The sequence below is a fragment of the Stegodyphus dumicola genome, chromosome 3, assembly GCF_044657685.1.
Source record: "Stegodyphus dumicola isolate Sdum_Otavi_A_Nest chromosome 3, ASM4465768v1".
Classification (NCBI taxonomy): Eukaryota; Metazoa; Arthropoda; class Arachnida; order Araneae; family Eresidae; genus Stegodyphus; species Stegodyphus dumicola.
In genome coordinates, this window is record NC_140770.1 from 121184641 (window position 1) to 121206435 (window position 21795).

At 31.5% G+C, this 21795-nt stretch overlaps 1 protein-coding gene across 1 annotated transcript in view; it reads left to right on the forward strand.

The window, feature by feature from the left end:
• The window catches only part of LOC118181744 (small G protein signaling modulator 1-like), a 226869-nt gene that overhangs the window by 24364 nt on the left and 180710 nt on the right, over positions 1–21795 (forward strand). Inside the window, exon 3 of the mRNA XM_085813251.1 lies at positions 7387–7462. Coding sequence (XP_085669377.1) covers positions 7387–7462 — 76 coding nt within the window. The remainder of the gene's footprint in view (positions 1–7386; positions 7463–21795) is intronic.

The following is a 21795-nucleotide window of genomic DNA, read 5'->3' on the forward strand; positions in this document are numbered from 1 at the left end:
AGATCCTATTTGATAAACTGCAGAACTGAGTAAAGTCTTTCCACACTGACTTGACTAGAAAGAAGAGTTGTTACTGTTACGGCTACTTCCTTTAACTTTTCAGGATAGATTTTTTTAAGTTCTAAAAGAGGTGTCTTGCAAGAGCAATCATATTTATCTATTTCTTCAAAGGCCATGTATAAATCTTGTTTGTAATTTTTCATTTTTATATCTGAAGGCTCTTGGTTATTTATTTTCATTCGCATTGCCTTAGCCTTTTCAATATTATCCAAATATTTTTCAAAATCTAATTCATCAGTGGAAGACGATGATAGAGACTCAGTTACAATATCTGCAGTTTGACTGTCCTGACTTGAATACTCCAGTTGTTCTGATAATAATTTCATTCTTAATGAAAGTTCATAGATGGCTTTCTTTGCCTTTTTAATCTGTTTGTTATCCAACAAAATTCGGCGATTTTGGGTCTATATATATTGAACCCAGCATGATCTTATTGTCTAGCAAACTAGTTTCTCTTTTCATTGAAGAAATTTTTCCTTCTGCAATAAACTCTCCATTTCAGAAAGAACAAACATCACATTCTTCCAGTCTTGCCTCTTGTTAATTCTTCAGATTGTATCTTTTTGGTGGCTATATACGGTATAGAAAGAAGAGTTTCCAATTCTGCAAGATCATTCCACATTCTTTCTGTTAGTGAAACATTAGGGTTATCTACATCTTCTAACATTCTCGTCTCCTGTTATTTCTTCGAATTGTACCTTTTTTGTGGCTATATACGGTGTTGAAAGATGGGTTTCAGTTCTGCAAAATCATTCCACAGTCTTTCTGTAGTGAAATATTAGGGTTATTTACATCTTCTGAAAAAGTTATTAATCCGAACGACCGCTATATCATCAAATATGTACTTCTCCATTTCCTTGCTCCTTTTCCTGCTCGCTTCCTAAGAATGGCATCAATTTTAGGAGTTCTCGCTGCTTACTTCAATTCACCAGTGAAATTAGTAACTAAATGAATCAATTTAATTAATAATGCCAAATATCATGCCTATCTTGCTTCCTTATATTTATTTACTATTACCTTATATTTATTTTATGACATAAATGTCAATAAATAGAAAATAACTATTTAATAACGTATATAGTCCATAAATAAAAATATTAACTCAGTTTGTCATTAATTTTTTTTCAATTCACTTTAATTTCATTTCTAATTCAAATTGTTTAATAAAAGCTGGAGTGGGAGTCGATTTTTTTTAGCGACTCCAACTCCGACTCCTTTTACCCAAAAATCTACCTGACTTCGATTCCGACTCCACAGCTACAGGTTGTGAAACAGAAGATCCGAAAAAAATGGCAGCAACTTTTGGATGTTCAGCTTCAAAATAAATTGAGACATGTAAAATCTAGAATTGAGCACTGGGAATTAACCAAAAATCGAAAGGAGGAAGTTCTTTTGACTCGCCTCAGAATTGGTCACACTAGAGTAACACATAGCTACCTTTTAAAAGCTGAAAATGAGACTGTTTGTTTTAACTGTAATGTTTGTTTATCTGTTCGTCATATTTTAATTGAGTGTCCATGTTTTAATAGGCTTCGCCAGAAATACTTTAATAGCTGTGACTTGCCTCTCGACCGTTTAATCGGAAGAGAGGTCAATTGTGGTTTGTTTTATTATTTGAGAGAGACTGGCTTTTATTACCAAATGTAATTTGTTTTGATTACTGTGTCTTGAATTTTAATGTGTGCTTTTAACTTAAGTTTATATGACTTCATCCTCTGGATCTGGTACATTTATCTACATGTTTTTATTTATTGAATTTTAATGTCATCAATTGTAATCATCCCATCTTGTGTTTGGCACGTTATAATCATCTTTGGTTTTTGCGCCATAATCGCTCACTCACCCTCACCCACCCACCACAGCTACAGAAACGAATCATTTTAGCATAAACTTGCACGATCAATAATTTGACTCCGCTGCTGCCTATCCTCTTTGGCACACATCTCAAACCGAAACATTCGACATAAAATCTACCCGACTCCACAGCCCTGAAAGAAATGAATCATTTTGGCATAAAATTGTACGATCAATAATTTGGCTCTTTTGCTGCATATCTGCTTGGCACTCGTCTCAAACCGAAACATTCCACATAGATACATCATTGATCTGACGCCAACCTGGCAAATCATTATTTATTATACTCTCCTTTCATCATCGCATGTTTATCAAAACATGACAACTTGAGTAATGACTCATGTAGCGATGCCTAAACAATTTTGTTATGTTACTAATTGAATAATAAAGGAGTATGGTAACATTTTATGTTGACATTATGCTTGGCGATGATTAAAGATTTAAGTTAAATGTAAAGTGTTGACGAGGGGAAATTTACGAAAAATTTCTTTCCATATGCTAAAAATAGATTTTGTTGATGATACTCATAGATCCAAAGATTACATTTAGGGCTATTTGAATTAAGAATAACTGATTTGTTATTCACATAAACCCAGAATCAGCACCAGTGCTCACATGGCTTCACCAAGTCACAGAATTTAGGACCCACAGAAACTGCATCATGTAAGATATCTAGCACTGGCCCTCATTAAGGCTTAAGTATAATAAATAACTAAACTAATACAATTCAGGCTTAATTATCTCAGTGCACGATAGAAGCAAGATAAAATTTAACAGAACAACTCATCGTTAGTCGCCAAGCTCATGATGCATAGCCAAATATGTACAGTCAAAAGTCGTTGATCCGGACTCGTCAGGACTTCGGCAATTCCGGATTATCGATTTTTCCGGATTATAGATCATCAGTTTAAATCTTTTAAGATGGCATGCAGAAATTACAAAATTAAAAATATGAAACCGTAATTTATGAAATAAAGAACAATTATGATCTAAAGGGTATCAAAATTTACAAAAAGAAAGAGCTTACTATTTATTTGTTTACTTTATTAAACATTTCTTTCAATGTAAGTTGTTTAAGTTGCTTCGTTTCATGTCATAATACTTTCTCTTTAATTCTATCAAACAGACATAATTTCTTGTTTAGTTACAAAGTTCCGCTGTTCAAGCTGGCTGGTACAGCAGTTCTACCAGGAAAATGACCTTCCTTAACGACGGCTCTGGTATGTTGTACCACCCATTCCCTCCCTATTTTAGAGAATCGCCTATCTGTAGATCTCAGGGTGGTCCATTGTCGCTGCTCAGAATAGCTGCTGGCTACGCATTATTTCCCTCTTCTTATCAGGTTGGCTACATTTTGGCAAAAACCGTACGTTTCGTCTCGCGCCAATATACTTGAAAATCAAATAGAGGCCATCTCTAATTTTTTTAGAATTGACTTTTGCTATGATTAAAACGTCAGTGATTTTGCACGCTGTTTAAGCTTACCAGATTTAATGCTTTTTAATCATAGCCAATAAGAATATATTAATTTTTTAGATTTAATGCCCTTCTAGAAAATAGCTAAAACTGCTTTTATCGTTTACATCCTTTTTATACTTTTGAATAATAAAATTTTATTTTGATATTTTTTTGGAGTGCATAAAACCCTTAAGAACTGTTAACTCTTTCAAATTGCTTCTATTATATAGGCAATTTTTTCTGATTTATCAGGAGATAAATAAGAGACAATTGAATGCATAGTTTTTGTGATTTTCATTCATTCAATGATTGCTTTCAATGATTTTCATTGATTGTAAATTAAATAAAATCAATTTACCTTTAGACCCTCTTTTAGGATGAGATCTGCCAAAAAGTATTTAAATATCAGTAAAGCTCACGTTACTTCTAAATTGAATCAAAACATCAGTTACGTTGTGTAAAATTTCGGCCAGTTTTTTTTGCTGAAATTCTTATACTCCTCAAGAGAAAAAGGGAATTCAGACAAGTTAATAATAATAAAAAAAAATCTTTAAAAATGCTTGTTATTTTGTCTGTAATAAGGTATATGTCAACTTACTATTAAATGTATGAGAATTAGGATTGGATTACGGAAAAGCACGCGAACGCTATCTGCTCAGGGGGATGGATGCTTTCGTGTAAACCTTTTTTAAGAGAAAATTGCTCGCATTTACGTTCCTGGTGGAAAACTCCACATACCACAATCAGCCCGTTCTTTGGGTTTGATTGGATTAATTTTGTTCGCTTACTGAATTACATCAAATCACACAACAATTACCTGTATAAGGGGAGGGATGCCTTCGCGGAGGACTTTCTAAGAGAAGCTGGCTTGTATTTACGTTACACAAAAACCATGAATCCGACCCTTTAGTCTGGATTCAAACCCGAGCGGGCTACAAGTGTTCAGCCACCTTTACGGCTCTACTGAAGGGCCCGTAAAAAAACTGATAAAGAAAGAGTATTGAAATAACCGGTTTAATTTACTAACCTATATTTCTCAATCGACAGTACATAAATTATGCATATGAGGGGATTATTTGTGAATAAATAAACTGTATTGCACTTTTCTCCTCTATTTCATATTACGATGGAATTATTGCATTTCAAAGTTATTTCTCATGAATTAATTTTTCTCCATTCATGATTTTTTATATTTTCAAAGAGAAAATTTCACACTTTAAATAAAAAAATACACGAGAAGATACTTTATGCAAAATTTGGCATAAACGGTTTTCTTAATTTTGCTTTGAAAATATTCCAGGGTAATCTTTTTCATTACTGGAATAAATATGAAAAACAGATTTACTACATTGTAAGTGTCAACACCCAGTATGTCCTTATTCTTTTGAAAACGGGAAAGATTACTCTTTCTAAAATAAATTAGAAAATATATTATCTGCAAATAGAGTATTCGTTGAAAATGAAATAGACTTCAACCTTTGAATATAACGATGGTTTTAGACGAAATTTCTACCTGTGAAAAGAAATTGACGTATAATTAATTCTTCATGAACATTTAAAACTGTTCTGAAAAATACTTTTGATGATTGCATGTATAGGTCACAGATTTTGTGTCTCTGCTAACATAAACAAAAGCCAATTTTACAAAGAAAAATTATCGTTAAAGATATACCTCCTTTGCATGATAGTCCAATATAATATTTGTTAAAGTTAAATGATGAAATGCAACCAATGTATCTCAGATATTCTTTTTTATATTATAATGACAAAATTATCGAAAGAAAGAGATTTAAATCTCTGTTATTGTTATGTAAAGCTTTATTATTGCTGTAAGTTCATCTCAAATTATAATTGTATTGAATCTCATTCTAATCATCTAATGGTAATAAATATTATTATTTCATTAAATTAGTCATTACCATTATTTTGTTAATGAAAATATGTTATTAAAAATCGCATTCCAGCCTGCAGACTTACAAAGCTAGTTCGTATTTATTATATTTTGTAAAATTTTGTTCTCGTTTTCTAATTTCTAATACAAAAATACGAAATATAAATGAAGAGTGAAAACAAAGTTAAAAAATTCACAAATTATTTACGAGATTGATCAGAAATAGTGAGTGAAATATAAACATTGCATACATTTTGTTCTAAATAAATAGTGCACTGGATATGCATCCAGTACTGCATATTTATTTATGCACTTTTTATTTAGAACTTCATTTAAATGAAAGCAAAATAATCATCGAAAAAAATCCAAATGTAGCAACCCATCTACTATGGGACAGCTTCCGACAAACATGTAAATTTTACTGCATCTGTGGAGGGGGACTAACGACTTTTCTCATTATGAAATTGTCAAAGAGGGGGCAAAACTGTTTCGGATCGCGCCGGTCTGAAGGCTATATTATGAGAATTTCGGTCCGATTTTAGAAGATTAACAAAATTGTAGTAGTTTTTCTTGCAGCTATTTTATTTCTATTAGAACATTTCAATGTGCATTAATTTTTCGAACTCTTTATGTAACAGGAGAAAGTACTATAACATTTTTTACTGTAGGCATTCCAGTTGGAAGATTTAGCTGTTTAGAAATAGAAAAAACATTTTAGTTTCTAAACGTGATATTTTTCTGAAGAAAACTATGCCTGCTACACCCTCAGCAATAATATCCCGATATCTTTTGCCTATTATCTTGAGCCTTATTAGAAGTAAATGAAGGTACTTTCTGATTATCTGCATCTCACTGAAAGTTGTAAATTTGTTTGCTAAATCAAAATACAGATAATACTAAATCTAACATCTGAATTACAGCTAGTTAACTAACAACAACTCATCTGAATCAGTTGCCAAGGCATATGAGGAGTGCACTTGGTCATATCTCACATATCATCTGAGCTATTTTCAAAAATTTAGGCATTGCTACCGTCAGAACCAAAAATTCAATAACTTCATATTATATATATACATACACACACACATATATATATATGTATATATATATAATGGATATGAGAGATTAATTGTGGTGCTATAACTCGGAAAGGCTTTTCTCTGTAGGTGGAAGGATGACACTTGTAGACAGACATAATTGTAGATTTAACATAGTTTTATTATTAGATGAACTTAATTCTTAAGACTTATAATTTGATTCATATCACTATGAGTCCTGTATGCACCCCATATTTTTGAAGACTTCAGACAATGGGGGATACAGACAAGTGATTGTGATCTAAATGGTATCAAAATTAACCAAAAAAATAATAATAATAATATTTATTTGTTTACTTTAGTAAACAAATAATAATAATATTTATTTGTTTACTTTAGTAAACATTTCTTTCAATGCGTTAAGTTCCTTCGTTTTTTGTGCTAAACGTGCATGCGTAAACATATGCTAGTAAGAGTAAAACAAAAGCAAAAAGGCCCTATACATTCAGAAGTATGAGATATAGAATCAAAAAGTTTCGGTTCTAAGAATGATGTGGATTAATTTTGAAATTATGTACTTTAGATTAATGTATATTATAAGTAGTTACTGTTTTTAGGATAGAAATGGGAAGAAACCAAATTAAAATGAAGGATAAAAGGGACTATTGCTAATTAGAAGTTTGTTTTCATATTTTTTAATCTCTCTCTCTCTCTCTATATATATATAGTATGATGCCACCACAAAAACAAGTGAATAAATATCTAAGTAAATTGATGACAATGTTATAAAAATGCAATAATTTGCATTAATATTGCATTTTAAATATGTAGAGATATATGCAACAATATTATATAAAACTTTAGTACTCTCTAGTTAAACCTTTTCTCTTACTGTCAGCCTTTGGATATGCAGCATAGTTTTTCTGCTGCATAGACCAAGAATGTGGTACTAGACAAAAATTTTAATTTATATCAAATTTCTATGTTGAAGTGTTCACAAAGCTATTTTATACACGGAATTGTGATATGCATATAAATGCATATTTATGATTTTTATATTTTAAGTTTTTTTTATTGCAATTTTAGGTAAAACAAATTATGGAAGAAGCAGTAACTAGAAAATTTGTTCATGAAGAAAGCAGCAGTATCACTTCCTTATGTGGTGTGTATCAATACTTTTCTTTGTGTTTTTATTCTTTGCATACTATTTTGTGGTTGTAATTGAAAAGAAATTATGATTTTTATAATATTTTAAGTTATTAAAAGATTGATGTGTTTTTTTACATTGAGAACTTTCTTCAAAGGACTTTCGTGAGATAATATTTGTTACATGTATGTACATATATTTCGTGCTGTTATCACCTATATTTTCTAAAATTCTTAAAAAAATGTTCCACAAAAGAGATACTTTTCACTCCTGTGTTTAGTAAAGCATTGAAAGAATTCCATTCAAAAAAGTTTGAATATTTGGGAGTGAAAAGTTTTTTAATTAGTACCATATTTAATTGAATATGAGAGCCTTTTTCTTTCATCTGGGTTGATTGACATCTCTGACCCACAGCATCTCTACTTACTTTAAATTTTTCTGCTTATTTTATGTCTCTCTTTTTTGAGATTTATCTTGATGATCTCATTAGGAAAAGAAAATTTTTGTCTACTACTAAAATGTCTCTTGCCATAAAGTTTGTCACCCTTTTCAGTTAAGGCTTTCCAAAACTTTCACTGACTCTTTTATCATATTCCTGCTTATGCATATTTACCAACACGTGATGACTTTTAAATTTTACTGCCGACTCAATAAAACTTTTCTAGTGTACGAGGGTTTCTTAACTTTGGAAAATCTTGGATATGTGGCAATAACCTGGTTAATGTCATCTGAAAAAATTCTGCATTGTTTTTTTTTTTTTTTTTTCCCTTCCATATAACAAATTCATCACCTGTACTTTTCATGGAATTAAATCATTTAGCTCATCTGCCCTACCATGAAGTTTTGCTTCCAAATTAGTTTTATCTTGAACCGTGGGAAATGCCTGCAAAATTGCATTTTTAAATACACCCTCATACCCTGGTCCATCTAGCAAGTATTTTCCAATACCTTCCTATCAGTTCGCATTTTGCGCTTCTCCAATCAGGTATGCTAAAAAATAGATTTTTAAGCTGTCTAAAAATGTCAGGACCAGTAGAATCCTGGAAGCTCAGTCTAAAAGTTATGTTCTGTTACAATATGGTTAGTAATAGAGTTAAGCTCCAAATGTAGGGTTCTTTTCTCAGAGTCTTATCTCAATGTTCTGCACAGCCTACTAGACTGGGAACTGAGTTGTTGGTTTAGTCTGAAGCAAAATTCCGGATTATAGGTAATAAAAGAGAACAAATAAACTTTTTATTTATCTCTTAGATGAATAGAAAGCAGTAATTGTGCTACAGATGAACCTCGATTGCTTGTGGATATTTAAATTAATATGAAATAAAGTCCTTTTCAAATGTAAATCACATAATTTCAGACTATACACACAAAATACTACTTGGCTCAAGATATTAGCAGTGCATATTTTAAATGTCTGCTCACGAAATGCTAAAGCCGGAATAACTTTAGAAGAGCTGGTGATAGTACATATCTGCAAAGTAAAACTGCTAGAAGCTCTAATCCTAAAACATCCAAACTCTCAGCTTAAGCATCTAGTAACTGTTTTGTATTTTGGTGAGGTCTATGGAAAGAAGTTAAAGTTTCACCTCATAATAACTTGTTAATTAACATAAAATCCTACAAATATTTTTAAATTATCATATTTATTATTATACGAAAGTCATGAATTTCTTAGTGTGATGACACAACTTTTAATGTTTTCTTGCTTACGAAATTGTCACTGTGGATTTAAAAATTCACTTTGCATACAATGAAGCTTCATAACAATGTACTGACATAGATGAACGTTTCTTGGCAAATCTCGTATAAGTCTGCAATCTTTTGTTGGCTTCCTTCCATGTAAATTTTTTGCTCTGCATGCCACCTTCATCTTCATTCTTCCTCTTTTCCTCATTATCTTTCTTCTCCTCCAATGCATGACCGATTATTTCGTTGTCATTCAAGAGTGTGAGATAGAAACCAGATTATCTTAATTCATCCAACTGTACTTCCTTTTCACTAATACAGTCAAAAGTCGTTAATTCGGACTCGTTGGGACTTCGACGAATCCGGATTATCGATTTTTCCGGATTATAGATCATCAGTTTAAATCTCGTAAGATGGCATGCAGAAATTATAAAATTTAAAATATGAAACCGAAATTTATGAAATAAAGAACAATTATGATCTAAAGTGTATCAAAATTTAAAAAAAAAAAAGCTTAATATTTATTTGTTAACTTTATTAAACATTTCTTTCAATGCGCGAATGCTTAACGCATAAATTACACATAGTCGAAATTAGAAAATTGCGACCAGAAAACTATTTGATGTGTTCTCGTGATATTTATAATGATGAGGAATTTGATTTAAATCATATCAAAGATGGAATACATCGAGATGAAATACTACATTTAGTAAGGAATTATAAGCTGAATAAAATAGAAACATCTGCCCTGAAGATAAGGATAGTGCTGACAGATCAACTTCCAGTTCATTGCGCGTCCCCCCCCCCCCCCCGCAGAGCAGCGTGAAATTGATAAACAGATTTCGGAATGGTTAGAGAAAAAAAGGATATGCCTTTATCCATTTTTTGCAGCAATTCCACATTTTGTTTGATGGACATCGAAACATACTTTCGCTTTGTAGATCCTTTGGGAGCTCCAGCATCGGAAATTCTATTTGACAAAATCGAAAGTTCAAGCTTACTTTTATAAAATTGCTCTTACTGTCTGCAAAAAATATTAAGCCGGATCCAATTTGAAGATTAAGGAACAACGCAATCTAACTGATAGATAATTAGATAATTTTAGCTTATATCGTCCGTTATACATTAAACGCGCATGCGTAAACGTATTCTGCGCTTGCGCACACGCACAGTCGTATAGGTCTTACGCGCACGGCGCATGCACAGAAAGTTTTAGCTTTGAGGTCCAGATTATGGGTGTCCGAATTAACGACTTTTGACTGTACTACCATTTCTCTGAGCATGTAACTAAATCTAAGATGTCAGCCATAGGCACCAAACTTTTAAAACTAAGAAAATCTTCTTCACTTGACTAGTATTCTTCTACAAGCAGGATCATAGAGAACAATTTATGCTAACATTGATGCAAAATGAGGTTTTTAACATCTTTCCAAGTAGGAGGCAAAGTAAATCTGGCATTTTGCAATGTGAATTGTTTCTGAAAATTATGGACACGGCTCTTCAAAGTTTACAGTTTGACACCTGAAAATGGATCTGTAGTTCATTTTTATATTCTAGATAATCCCTTGGTCCATTGATTGAATAAACTAGTTATTGGGCAACAGAAACATTGCATCAATGTTTTCTAGGGGCTCGTCGGGCCTTCGGCAATTCCGGAATAAGGGTTTTTCCGTATTACAGATCATCAATTTAAATCTGGTAAGATGGCATACAGAAATTATACAATTAAAAATATGAAACTGCAATTTATGAAATAAAGAGCAATTGTGATCTAAACGGTATCAAAATTTACCAAAAAAAAAAAAAAAAAAAAAAAAAAAAAACTTAATATTTATTTGTTTACTTTAGTAAACATTTCTTTCAATGCGTTAAGTTCCTTCGTTTTTTGTGCTAAACGCGCATGCATAAACATTAAATGAGCATGCGTAAAGCATACCAAAAAAAAAAGTCTGTGGCTTTGAGTTCCAGATTATAGATCATTCTGGATAATCGACATCCGGATTACAGACTTTGTACTCTATTAAAAGTTTACCAAAATTACATAATGAAATTAACTGAAAAACATAATGCATCTGAATAAATATCAATATACTTTAACACCAGAATCATATTATTAATATTTAAATAATATAAATCTTATATTATGATGGGAATTCAAACCAATTTTGTTCTTTTGGAATGGAATCATCATGTAGATTGTTTTGGAAACTCATAGTTTTTCATATTTCAAAGTTGGCAGCTGTGTGTTTTGTAGATATGTGACAAAACTATCGCTTTTATAAATGTTAATGTTGATGCTCAATCCACAAAGCTGAATGTAGCAGAGAAAGATTGCTAAGTAATCCAGATGAAATAAATGCTGCATTTTTGAATGTCTGCATGGCTTTTGTATTTGCTAAGCTGCATTTTGTATTTATTTGCAATCATATCATATGATGATATGATTCTGCAACATATTAAAGATTAGTAGTAGGTAGGAACATTGCAGCGAATTTGCTAAAAAGTTACCAGGAGCTGTAGCTGTACGAAATATTGTAACACAGTACTACATAAATAATAAGAAATTTGTCTGGAATAACTGGAAAAAACTGTAAATACGCGATAAAACTGCCAAATTTAGTGCTGGAAGACTTGCTAATGCACGAAAAAAATTAATTAATCTGACCGTTGTGAAATGTGAAAAGTTAACTCACATGAAAAATAGATCGACGTAAAAAAAAATATATATATATATAAAAGGAAGGTATAAAAAGCATAGATTATAAAATGTCAACATATAAAATGCCTATACATAAAAATTAAAATTAAAATTAAAACTAAAAGGAAGACACAAAATGCATCAATACAATTTACAATAAACAAAAATTAAATAGCGGAAAAATGGTAAATTAGCAGAAAAATGGTAAATTAACCCACTCGTACTCTCAGTTGGCTTTTTAAGGGAAAAAAACTGTTTTATGAAATAGGTTAAATACCATTACGCATTTCACCGAAACAGACCATTAAAGCTCTTGTTTAATGCCAAAAAACTTTCATAAAAGAACATTAGTATTTCCGAAAAAAATTTTTTGGAATAAATCCTTTTTTGTAGCTCCACTGCTCTGTTCCTTTTTCCCGACGCGTCCGCTGAAAAACATATTAAGGTGTCAAAAGCTATTATAATTTCGAGCAAAGTAAAATAAAAATCAAAATCTAAGTGGAAAAATAATATAAATAGCGGTCTGCTATTAGTCAAAAATCACAACGTATGGGCTGGTCCTTTAAACCTTAAAGAATATGTAACTTTTATTAGAAGAATGGTGCTGTTAACAAATAAAAATGTAATCAATTTTGTAAGTAAAAAAACGTCGCAGGGTCTTATTAGGAACAAAAACCTAGATAACAGAAACGAAAAAACTGACCTGAGAGGTTCCGTCCTCAGCTTCGAAATATTTTTTTGGAAAAAGGGTGCAAAATCCCTTCTTGCCTAAGCCAACCTTCCTTATTGTAAAATGACGTCATCTTGCGAAGCTATAAAATCTGAAGAGGCCAATGGGCTGAGATTGTAGGTTGGCGGGAAGTCTTGTCCCCCCTTTTTTTTTACAGTAGGAGGTGACAGATGAGAGAAGACACGGAAAGAACACAAAATGGCGTCAGTCAAGTTGTAAGAAGAACAAAACTGTTAAAAATAAGTGAAAATGGCTAATTCAGCTAAAATTACTTATTTTTGGCCTCAAAAAAAAGTGTGAATTGGGGGGGGGAAAAAAAAAATCATTTGTTAATAAAAGTCATCATTCTTCAAACTAGAGGGCTGTCAAGCTACTATGAAAAATGAAAAGGCCCGATTTGTTAATAAAAGCAGAGTTTGGCCTTCTAAGTAATTTAAACTATTACATAATAGTATTAAAGTAAAGTGCCAAAATCTTTGGAGGAAAGAAAATGTTTGTAGAAGAATTAACTGTACATTTATACAATTTTTACATTAGATAATCTGAATTAGCCATCTATCATTTGCCTTCGGGTAGGCTTTGAGCAAAAAATTTCATTATCCAAAACAAATTATCTAAAAATTGGTAAGGCTAATGCCAGCTTTATCTAAAGTATTTTTAATTATTTTCTGAGGAATTTGGTTATTTTTCAAAATTGTGACGAAGTAAAGTATTTCTTCTTGCAAGTGTTCTGTAGTATTAAAGATCCTTTTTATTCTAAGAAGCTGTGAGAAAATTGTGTTAATGATGATTCTTTTGGAAATATTAGAATTCCAGTTTGTTAACTTTAGTGTAGAAAAAGTGAATTCTCTCCCCTTGTCGTAGACTTTAATAAAATTGTAATCAATGATATTAAGGTCAAGATATACTACATTATTTTGCACCGTATTTGTTTTATTCAGCTTTAAGCTAGTTGGGTAGATATTAGCTGCTTCTATTTTGTTATGGTTGTTAAAGGCTATGATATCATCAATGGAACGATAAATGTGTTGATAAAATTTATGTTCTGCTACGTTCAGAGATCGGAAAAATGTCAATTCTCTTGTGAAAAGGAATAATTCACAGACAGAGCTCGAAAAATGTCCACCCATTGGGATCCCTTGAATTTGTTTGAAGATGCTATTGTTAAAGAGAATGTAATTATTGAAAAGCATGCTCGTAAGATAAAGTTGCCATTTTTCCTTATCAATTATTGTAGAAATCTGAGGAATTATATCTGGTAGAGCAAGTAAGCTGGTATAAATTTCTTCAAGCGGTAAGGTAGTACAGTCAAAAGTCGTTAATTCGGACACCCATAATCCGGAATGATCTATAATCCGGACCTCAAAGCTACAAACTTTCTGCGCATGCGCCGCGTTCATGCATGCGCACAGGCGTTTACGAGAGCGCGTAAGACTCTTACGGCTGCGAATTTGTTTGTGCGCATGCGCGTTTAATGTGTAACATGCTAAGCTAAAGTTATCTAATTCAGTTAATGTTGCAGATTGCGTTGTTCCTTAATCTTCGAATTGGATCCGGCTTATTATTTTTTGCAGACTGTTAGAGCAATTTTATAAAAGTAAGCTTGAACTTTCGATTATGTCAAATAGAATTTCCGATATATATTTACTACAAAGCGAAAGTATGTTTTGAAATCCGAAATCTATTTATCAATTTCACGCTGCTCTGCGGCAGAGGGGGGGGAAGAAACGTCATTATTAGATTATGATAGATTAGAAAGATTATGTCAACTAGAATTTCCGATATATATTTACTAATATGTAATTTGTACCTACAAAGCGAAAGTATGTTTTGAAATCCGAAATTTGTTTATCAATTTCACGCCGCGGATTGGAAGTTGATCTCTCAGCACTATCCTTATCTTCAGGGCAGATGTTTTTATTTTATTTGGTTTATAATTCCGTACTAAGTGTAGTATTTCATTTCGATGTACTCCGTCTTTGATATGATTTAAATCAAGTTCCTCGTCATTATAATTCGCTTCCGATAGTGAAGAAAGTGACCCAGAGGTTATTGAAAACGAAAACATTTCGATTGACAAATTAGTCGGTATTCTCAACACAGCAATTATAGGACTTGAACAGCGGAACTTTGTAACTAAACAAGAAATTATGTCTGTTTATAGAATTAAAGAGAAAATATTATCACATAAAACGAAGCAACTTAAACAACTTACATTGAAAGAAATGTTTAATAAAGTAAACAAATAAATATTAAGCTTTTTTTTTTGTAAATTTTGATACCCTTTAGATCATAATTGTTCTTTATTTCATAAATTACGGTTTCATATTTTTAATTTTAGGATTTCTGCATGCCATCTTATGAGATTTAAACTGATGATCTATAATCCGGAAAAATCGATAATCCGGAATCGCCGAAGTCCCGACGAGTCCGAATTAACGACTTTTGACTGTATAAAGGTTTTCGAAATCGTAGCATTGTATATGGTCAATTTTAATTGAATTAATTGTCTTAATTACGAGTTCGTTACTTGAAATCATCCAGTTGCATTGCAGATCTTGAAAATCATAGTTATTAATCAAGTCAATTTATTGATAAGAATTTTGGTGTTGGTGGTAATTTTTTGGTAAGTGCCATTACTATTTAGTTCTTTGTGCAGAAGGTCGAAATAAAACTTTTTTCAGAGAACACTAAAATTGTTGCTAGCTTTGTCAATTTTTGTAATGATAAAATTATCTTGTAGTTTGTTGATTAGATCAAAGAGTCATTTCTTATTGTGTAGAGAGTTGAAAGAAGGTGCCTTGAAGAGTGAATGTTGAAATTCTGTAATCAGTGCAGCTTTCCATTCTAGAAAAGTGGTAGTAGGTAAATTGGATTTATTACTAACTAATATGATAAATTTATCAAGATCTTGATTGAATTGTCTGAGGCAAAAATGTTTATTGATACTAAAAGTAGGACGAAATTTGGTGCCAAGTTGTAAAAGGTCTCGTAATTCTAAGTCTTCAATGATGTTAAGATCTCCTGTTATAACATGTTGGTGGAAAGGATCGACATATTTTTGGTAAAGAGGCTGTTGGCAATGACACATGCTATTTTCTTGAATCTCGTGGTGGTTGATAACAAGTTGACCTAAGTTCTTTTCAAATTTAAAGCAGGGCTTAATTTGGAGTTGTTGTTCAGGAAGCAAGTGTTGATATTTTTTTAAAATGTGAGGTATTTTTAGTTGATCGTAAGAAGGGTGTTTGAATTGTACAAAACAGCTTTTTGTGGAAAAAAAAATTGCTATTTTTTAGTTTATAATTGCAGAAGTCAATAATTAGGTCTTTTATGATTTGTAAACAGCTAAAATTTTCATCCACGACTTTAACCAGATTCCACAAAGTGACATTCTTAAATGTATGTGGAAGTCTTATGGCATTCTTAGCAAATTCATTATGTTCAAGGAAGGAATGAAGATTTTTAATTATTAATTTCAGATCTTGTGTAGAAAAAAAATGTTTGTGTTTGGAATCACCTCCTCTGGTACCTCTGGTCGTTATACTGCTAAAAAATCTGAATTGTCCATATATTGAGACTTCTGTCTGTCTATTGGTGGTATGACTCAGATAAGCATTCAGTCCGTAAGGTAAAGTGACTTTTTTTGAAGTATGTATATGGATTCCTTAAAAAGTCTAAGTTTAGTGTTCGGTATAATATCAAGCACAGTAATTTCTATGTTATCAAAATTATGCATATTATAATGCTCGAGAATAGCTGTATGCTGATTATTTTTTGTGTGTTGATTATTTTTTGTGAGATTATTGCTGTTATTTTTAAATTTTTTAATATGAGATCTATGGTTATTAATTCTGAGGTTGAGAGGGTTTTTTGTCTGACCTATATATGTGAGAGAACATTCTTTACAGGTGATTTGGTGGATACAATTGAAAGTCATTCATAGTGATTGTGTCTTATTAGTATTGGTGGGAAGTGGAGTAGCATTAGCCTTACAAGTTTTACAAAGTTTGTTGCTTCATTTAATTATCTCTATATGATTGATCTGAGCCTGTGAATGAAAGTAAAGAGGGAGCTAACCTTCTTTACAGTGTTTTTTGGAAGGAAGACTAACCTATCGTGAAAGTGGAACTGTAAACAGTATCCGGTAACTTAAAAGCTGAAGCTTGAAAAGTGAAATTGAAATACACCTAAACGATCAAACTTATTGAAACTTTCAGCGCTCGAGACTGCTAAAAAGAATATAAATTGAAAAAGAAAATGTAAAGCTAACTGGTAATTAGACGTAAGACCTATCTATTAGAGACCAGATAGGTCTTACGTCTAATTACCAGTTAGCTTAACATTTTCTTCATTCAATTTATATTAAAAGATTATATATTGCTAAAGCTTTATATATTGATATTGCTTTTCCATTTACATTAGGAAGAGGATAATTTCTTGTAAAATTTACCTTTGCTGTGTTAACATTAACAAATCTCAGTGTTGTACCCTGAAAAAGTAAATACCTTTCTTCCTAAGTCAGTGCTTAGCCATAAAAATAACTTTATACTGCATTTTCAAAGAATATAATGCTTTGATGATTTAAAAAAACTGTCAGTGGATCAGAAAGGCAATGTACTTCTCAATTCCATCAAGATCTGACCAAAAGCATTATATGCTGGAAAAAATCTTTTTTCATTGACTATAATGATTGTTAGCTTATAAATAATTGCTTGCTAAGTAATGCATGCCGAGAAACAAGCAAATAAAGAATATTTGAAAAACTAGGTAAGTGTAAAACCTTGACAAACCTTGGATTGTGAATGCAGCATGTGAAAGGCGTTCTATGTCTCTTTGCCCTGAGAAGATTATCATTTCACAAATGCTTTCTTATTTTGTGCTTTAACCCCTTAATGATTGGATAATTTTCAAGAAAATTGTCATAAAAGTGCCTATTTTTATTCAAGAAAACTGTATAGAAAAAGGTGTATGTACAATATATGTATTTATTTTTAATTTTTGAAATTTTTTAACTTGAAATTAAAAAAAAAAAAATATTATTTTTTTCAGGAAATCCAACATTCAGAGTTATTGTGACTAAATGCTGGTTTTCTAGTAAGCCAAGAAAATTTAAGAAATATGTGTTTTAAACATCAAAAGAGAATTTCATTAAACTTACGCATAAAATAAACAAAGATTAGTAATTTTTTTCTTGTGTGATAAATTTCAAAGCATGAGATGCAAAGACTAATGTCACAATCTGGACAGTAGTATGGCGTTTTCTTCCTACATCTCTTATTATTTTCATCTGTTCTGGAACTACAAACTTTGCATTCTCTTGATAGTTGTCATTTTTTATCAGTTGGGGGTATCTGTCTAATAAAATGCCTTTCAATCAGATGGTTTGGATTATCCTCCAAGCTTGGCTGGCCTTTTTTTGGAATGGTGTCTAATGACTGATACATTTCAATAAGTTCATCCACTAAAGATAAACAACACATCAAATGAGATTTTTTTCCACCTTGTTTTTTGTAAACAAGATATTAGTTCGAAATAGTTTGATCTAACAAATGAAAAAATATTTTCTTATAATATTTTTTTTTGAGCAATAGAATAATCTCCAAGATATTGGTCTACATTATCTGCTGCTTCCATATTTTTATTGTAATCTGTGACAATTGTAGGTTTTTTGACAACTTTATTCTGACAGTGCACATCTACCATGTCATTTGTATGGACTGTAGATAACATGGTAACATTTTTCTTATCCCTTTCACTTCATGCCAAGAACTTTACCTCAGTGAAAAGCAACATTTTCACCTTTTGTGATTCTATTTCTTACCAATTCTTGAAACATTTCTTTTCGGTTTTGCAGTTCCATAAGTGTCTGTTTTGAAATTTTAAAAACATGTCTGCCAATTCTGGTGTGGCATAAAAATTGTCTGTTATCAGACAATATTCTTGTTTTAGCAGGGGCTTGATAAGTGACATCACAACTTGAAATGATTGGAACAAATCTTTATATTTCGCATAACTGTACCTCTTACAGTATATATAATTTGTGGCCATATATACCCTGGACTTGATTCACTTAACAAATACGATTTTACTCCAAAACAGGATTTCTTTTTTGGCATATATTGTTGCCATCCTAAACAACCTTTGAGGAGCATGACTGTTTCATCAATTATAATATCAAGTCCAGGAGTTATAGCTCTCTGAAACAATTCATTCAGGTGCTGTAACACTGGCCAGATTTTATACAACTTGGGATTTGGATGTGTGTTACCATCAAAAGTTTCATTATCTACAAAATGCAGAAACTTGTGTATTTCATAAAATCTATTACAGTGCATTATGCTTCTGAAAAAGGGTGTTGAAATTGAATGTTTTTTGCTTCAGTGCATTTTTGTATCTGGTCTTCTTACAATGCCTTGTAAAATAACTATACTGAAAAATTTAAGAATTTCTTCCTTTGTGACATGTATCCAAGGTTTTCTACTTTTGGATGGGGAAATCTTGGAGAATTTTGGCATTGTTCAGGATATCTATTTTCTCAAAACGATGAGATCTATTAAATTATCATTTACATAATACTCAAAATATTGTTAAATACCAAAACTTGGATCAAAAATTATATTTACCTTTAGTGTTCTCAAATATTTAAAATGTGGAGGTGCATGATCTAAAGTAGATAAAATTTTAGTCCATAATTGATTTTTATGAAGTTCAATTAATGAATCTGACAGCAGTGATGATATATCTATACGTATTGTCTAGGCAGCAATATAGATATATCATCACTACTGTCAGATTCATTAATTTAACTTCATAAAAATCAATTATTTCAGAATCGCTCTCTGATCCATTTGTACTAAAATCAGAATCAAATTCACTGTCTGACTCTGACCCCATAATGTACAGAATATTTAAAAATAAGTATATTTTATCACAGAACAGAAATCACGTGCATTCACAAAGAGACTAACTAAGTAACTGGACTAATGCAAAGATTACAAAGTACATATTATAAATACAGGTTTGATTAGTGCTGACATCTAGTTTAAAATAAATTATCTCTAATTGCATAAAAAAATATTATTCTGGTATTGCCATCTGATACATAAAATGATAAATAAAACTTTTTTGGGGCAAAAGAAATGAATAAGTTTTAATCTTTTTGTCATATTGCTTTTGAACACTCCAGCCTGGAAATATCATGGGCACTAAAAGTAGAGGACGAAACTTCACCCCATCATTGTGATGGGAGCAAGAAGGAGAAAGGGTTAATAATATAAATGAAATATATATCATAAGAGTATGTGTTCATAATAAATGAAAGAAGTATCTAGTCACAGTTTCCTAGAGTCCATAATTTCTTTTGCACTGTAGGCTTTATTGCTAGTTATTTGCAGGGCTGTGGAATCGGAATCGGAGTGGGGTAGATTTTTGGGTAAAAGAAGTTGGAGTTACTAAAACATACGTCGACTCTGGTTCCAGTTTTTGTTGAACAGTTTGAATTTGAAATGAAATTAAAGTGAATTTGAAAAAAAAAAAAAAAAAAATTAATGACAAACGGAGTTAATATTTTTATTTATGGTCTATATACATTAATAAATAGGTATTTTCTATTTTATTGACATATTAGTAAATAAATATAAGGAAGCAAGATAGGCATGATATTTGCCATTATTAATTAAACTGATTGATTTAGTTACTAATCTCATTGGTGAATAGAAGTAAGCAGCGAGAACTCCCAAAATTGATGCCATTCTTAGGAAGTGAGCAGGAAAAGGAGCAAGGAAATGGAGAAGTACATATTTGATGATATAGTGGTCATTCGAATTAATAACTTTTCCAGAAGATATAAATAACCCTAATATTTCACTAACAGAAAGACTGGAATGATCTTGCAGAACTGGAAACACTTCTTTCAACACCGTATATAGCCACAAAAAAGCTACAATCTGAGTAATTAACAGGAGACGAGGATGTTAGAAGATGTAGATAACCCTAATGTTTCACCAATAGAAAGACTGTGGAATGATTTTGCAGAATTGGAAACTCCTCTTTCTATATTGTATGTAGCCACCAAAAAGCTACAATCTGAAGAATTTATAAGAGGCAAGACTGGAAGAATGTGATGTTTGTTCTTTCTGAAATGGAGGGTCTATTGCAGAAGGAATCATTTCTTCAATGAAGAAAGGAGAAACTAGTTTGCTAGATAATAAGATCGTGCTGGGTTCAATATATGTAGATCCAAAACGCCGAATTTTGTTAGATAAAAAGGCAAAGAAAGCCATCTTTCATTAAGAATTAAATTATTCTCAGAACAACTGGAGTATTCAAATCAGGACAGTCAAACTGCAGATATTTCAACTGAGTCTCGTCTTCCACTGATGAATTCGATTTTGAGAAATATTTGGATAATATTGAAAAGGCTAAGGCAAAGCAAATGAAAATAATTAAAACCAAGAGCCTTTAGATAAAATGAAAAAATACAAACAAGAATTATACACAGTCTTTGAAGAAATAGATAAATATGATTGCTCTTGCAAGTCACCTCTTTTAGAACTTATAAATATTTATTTTGAAAAGTTAAAGGAAGTAGCACTAACAGTAACAGCTCTTCTTCCTACTCAAGTCGGTGTGGAAAGACACTTCTCAGTTCTGAAGTTTATCAAATCGGATCTATGGTCCTCTAACAAAGAAGATCTTGCCAAAGATTTACTGTTTCTTAGAAATGATTAATGCCAGTTTTTCCATTTCATAATAAATGCTAATTAATATAAAAAATTTGCTATGCCTCAATTTTTTTCTGTAGCATCTTATTACTTCTTTTATATTAAAAAAATAAGCTGTACCTCATGTGTATATGTTCACATATATATGAAGGAGTCGGAGTCATTAAAATTCCAGGAGTTGGAGTCAGTCGTTTTCTCTACTGACTCCACAGCCCTGGTTATTTGAAATACTGCATTATTGGTAAAATATGAAGTGTTAAGGTAAGGCAAGTTTAAGCTATTAAAATTCTAATAATTATTATCCTTAAAATTTAGGATCGACTGAAGTGTTTTTTTAGTCCAAAGGTGCTTTGTCCCTGAAGGACTATTGTTTTCGTTTGCGATTTTGTGTAGGAACCCTATAAACGGCGTATCACTTTTCTAATCATTGCCACCAAATGTCGCCCTGTATTATATTTGAAGAAATTAAATAATGAAGAATCTGCATAAATGTATGTATGTTTCTTGCATTGTG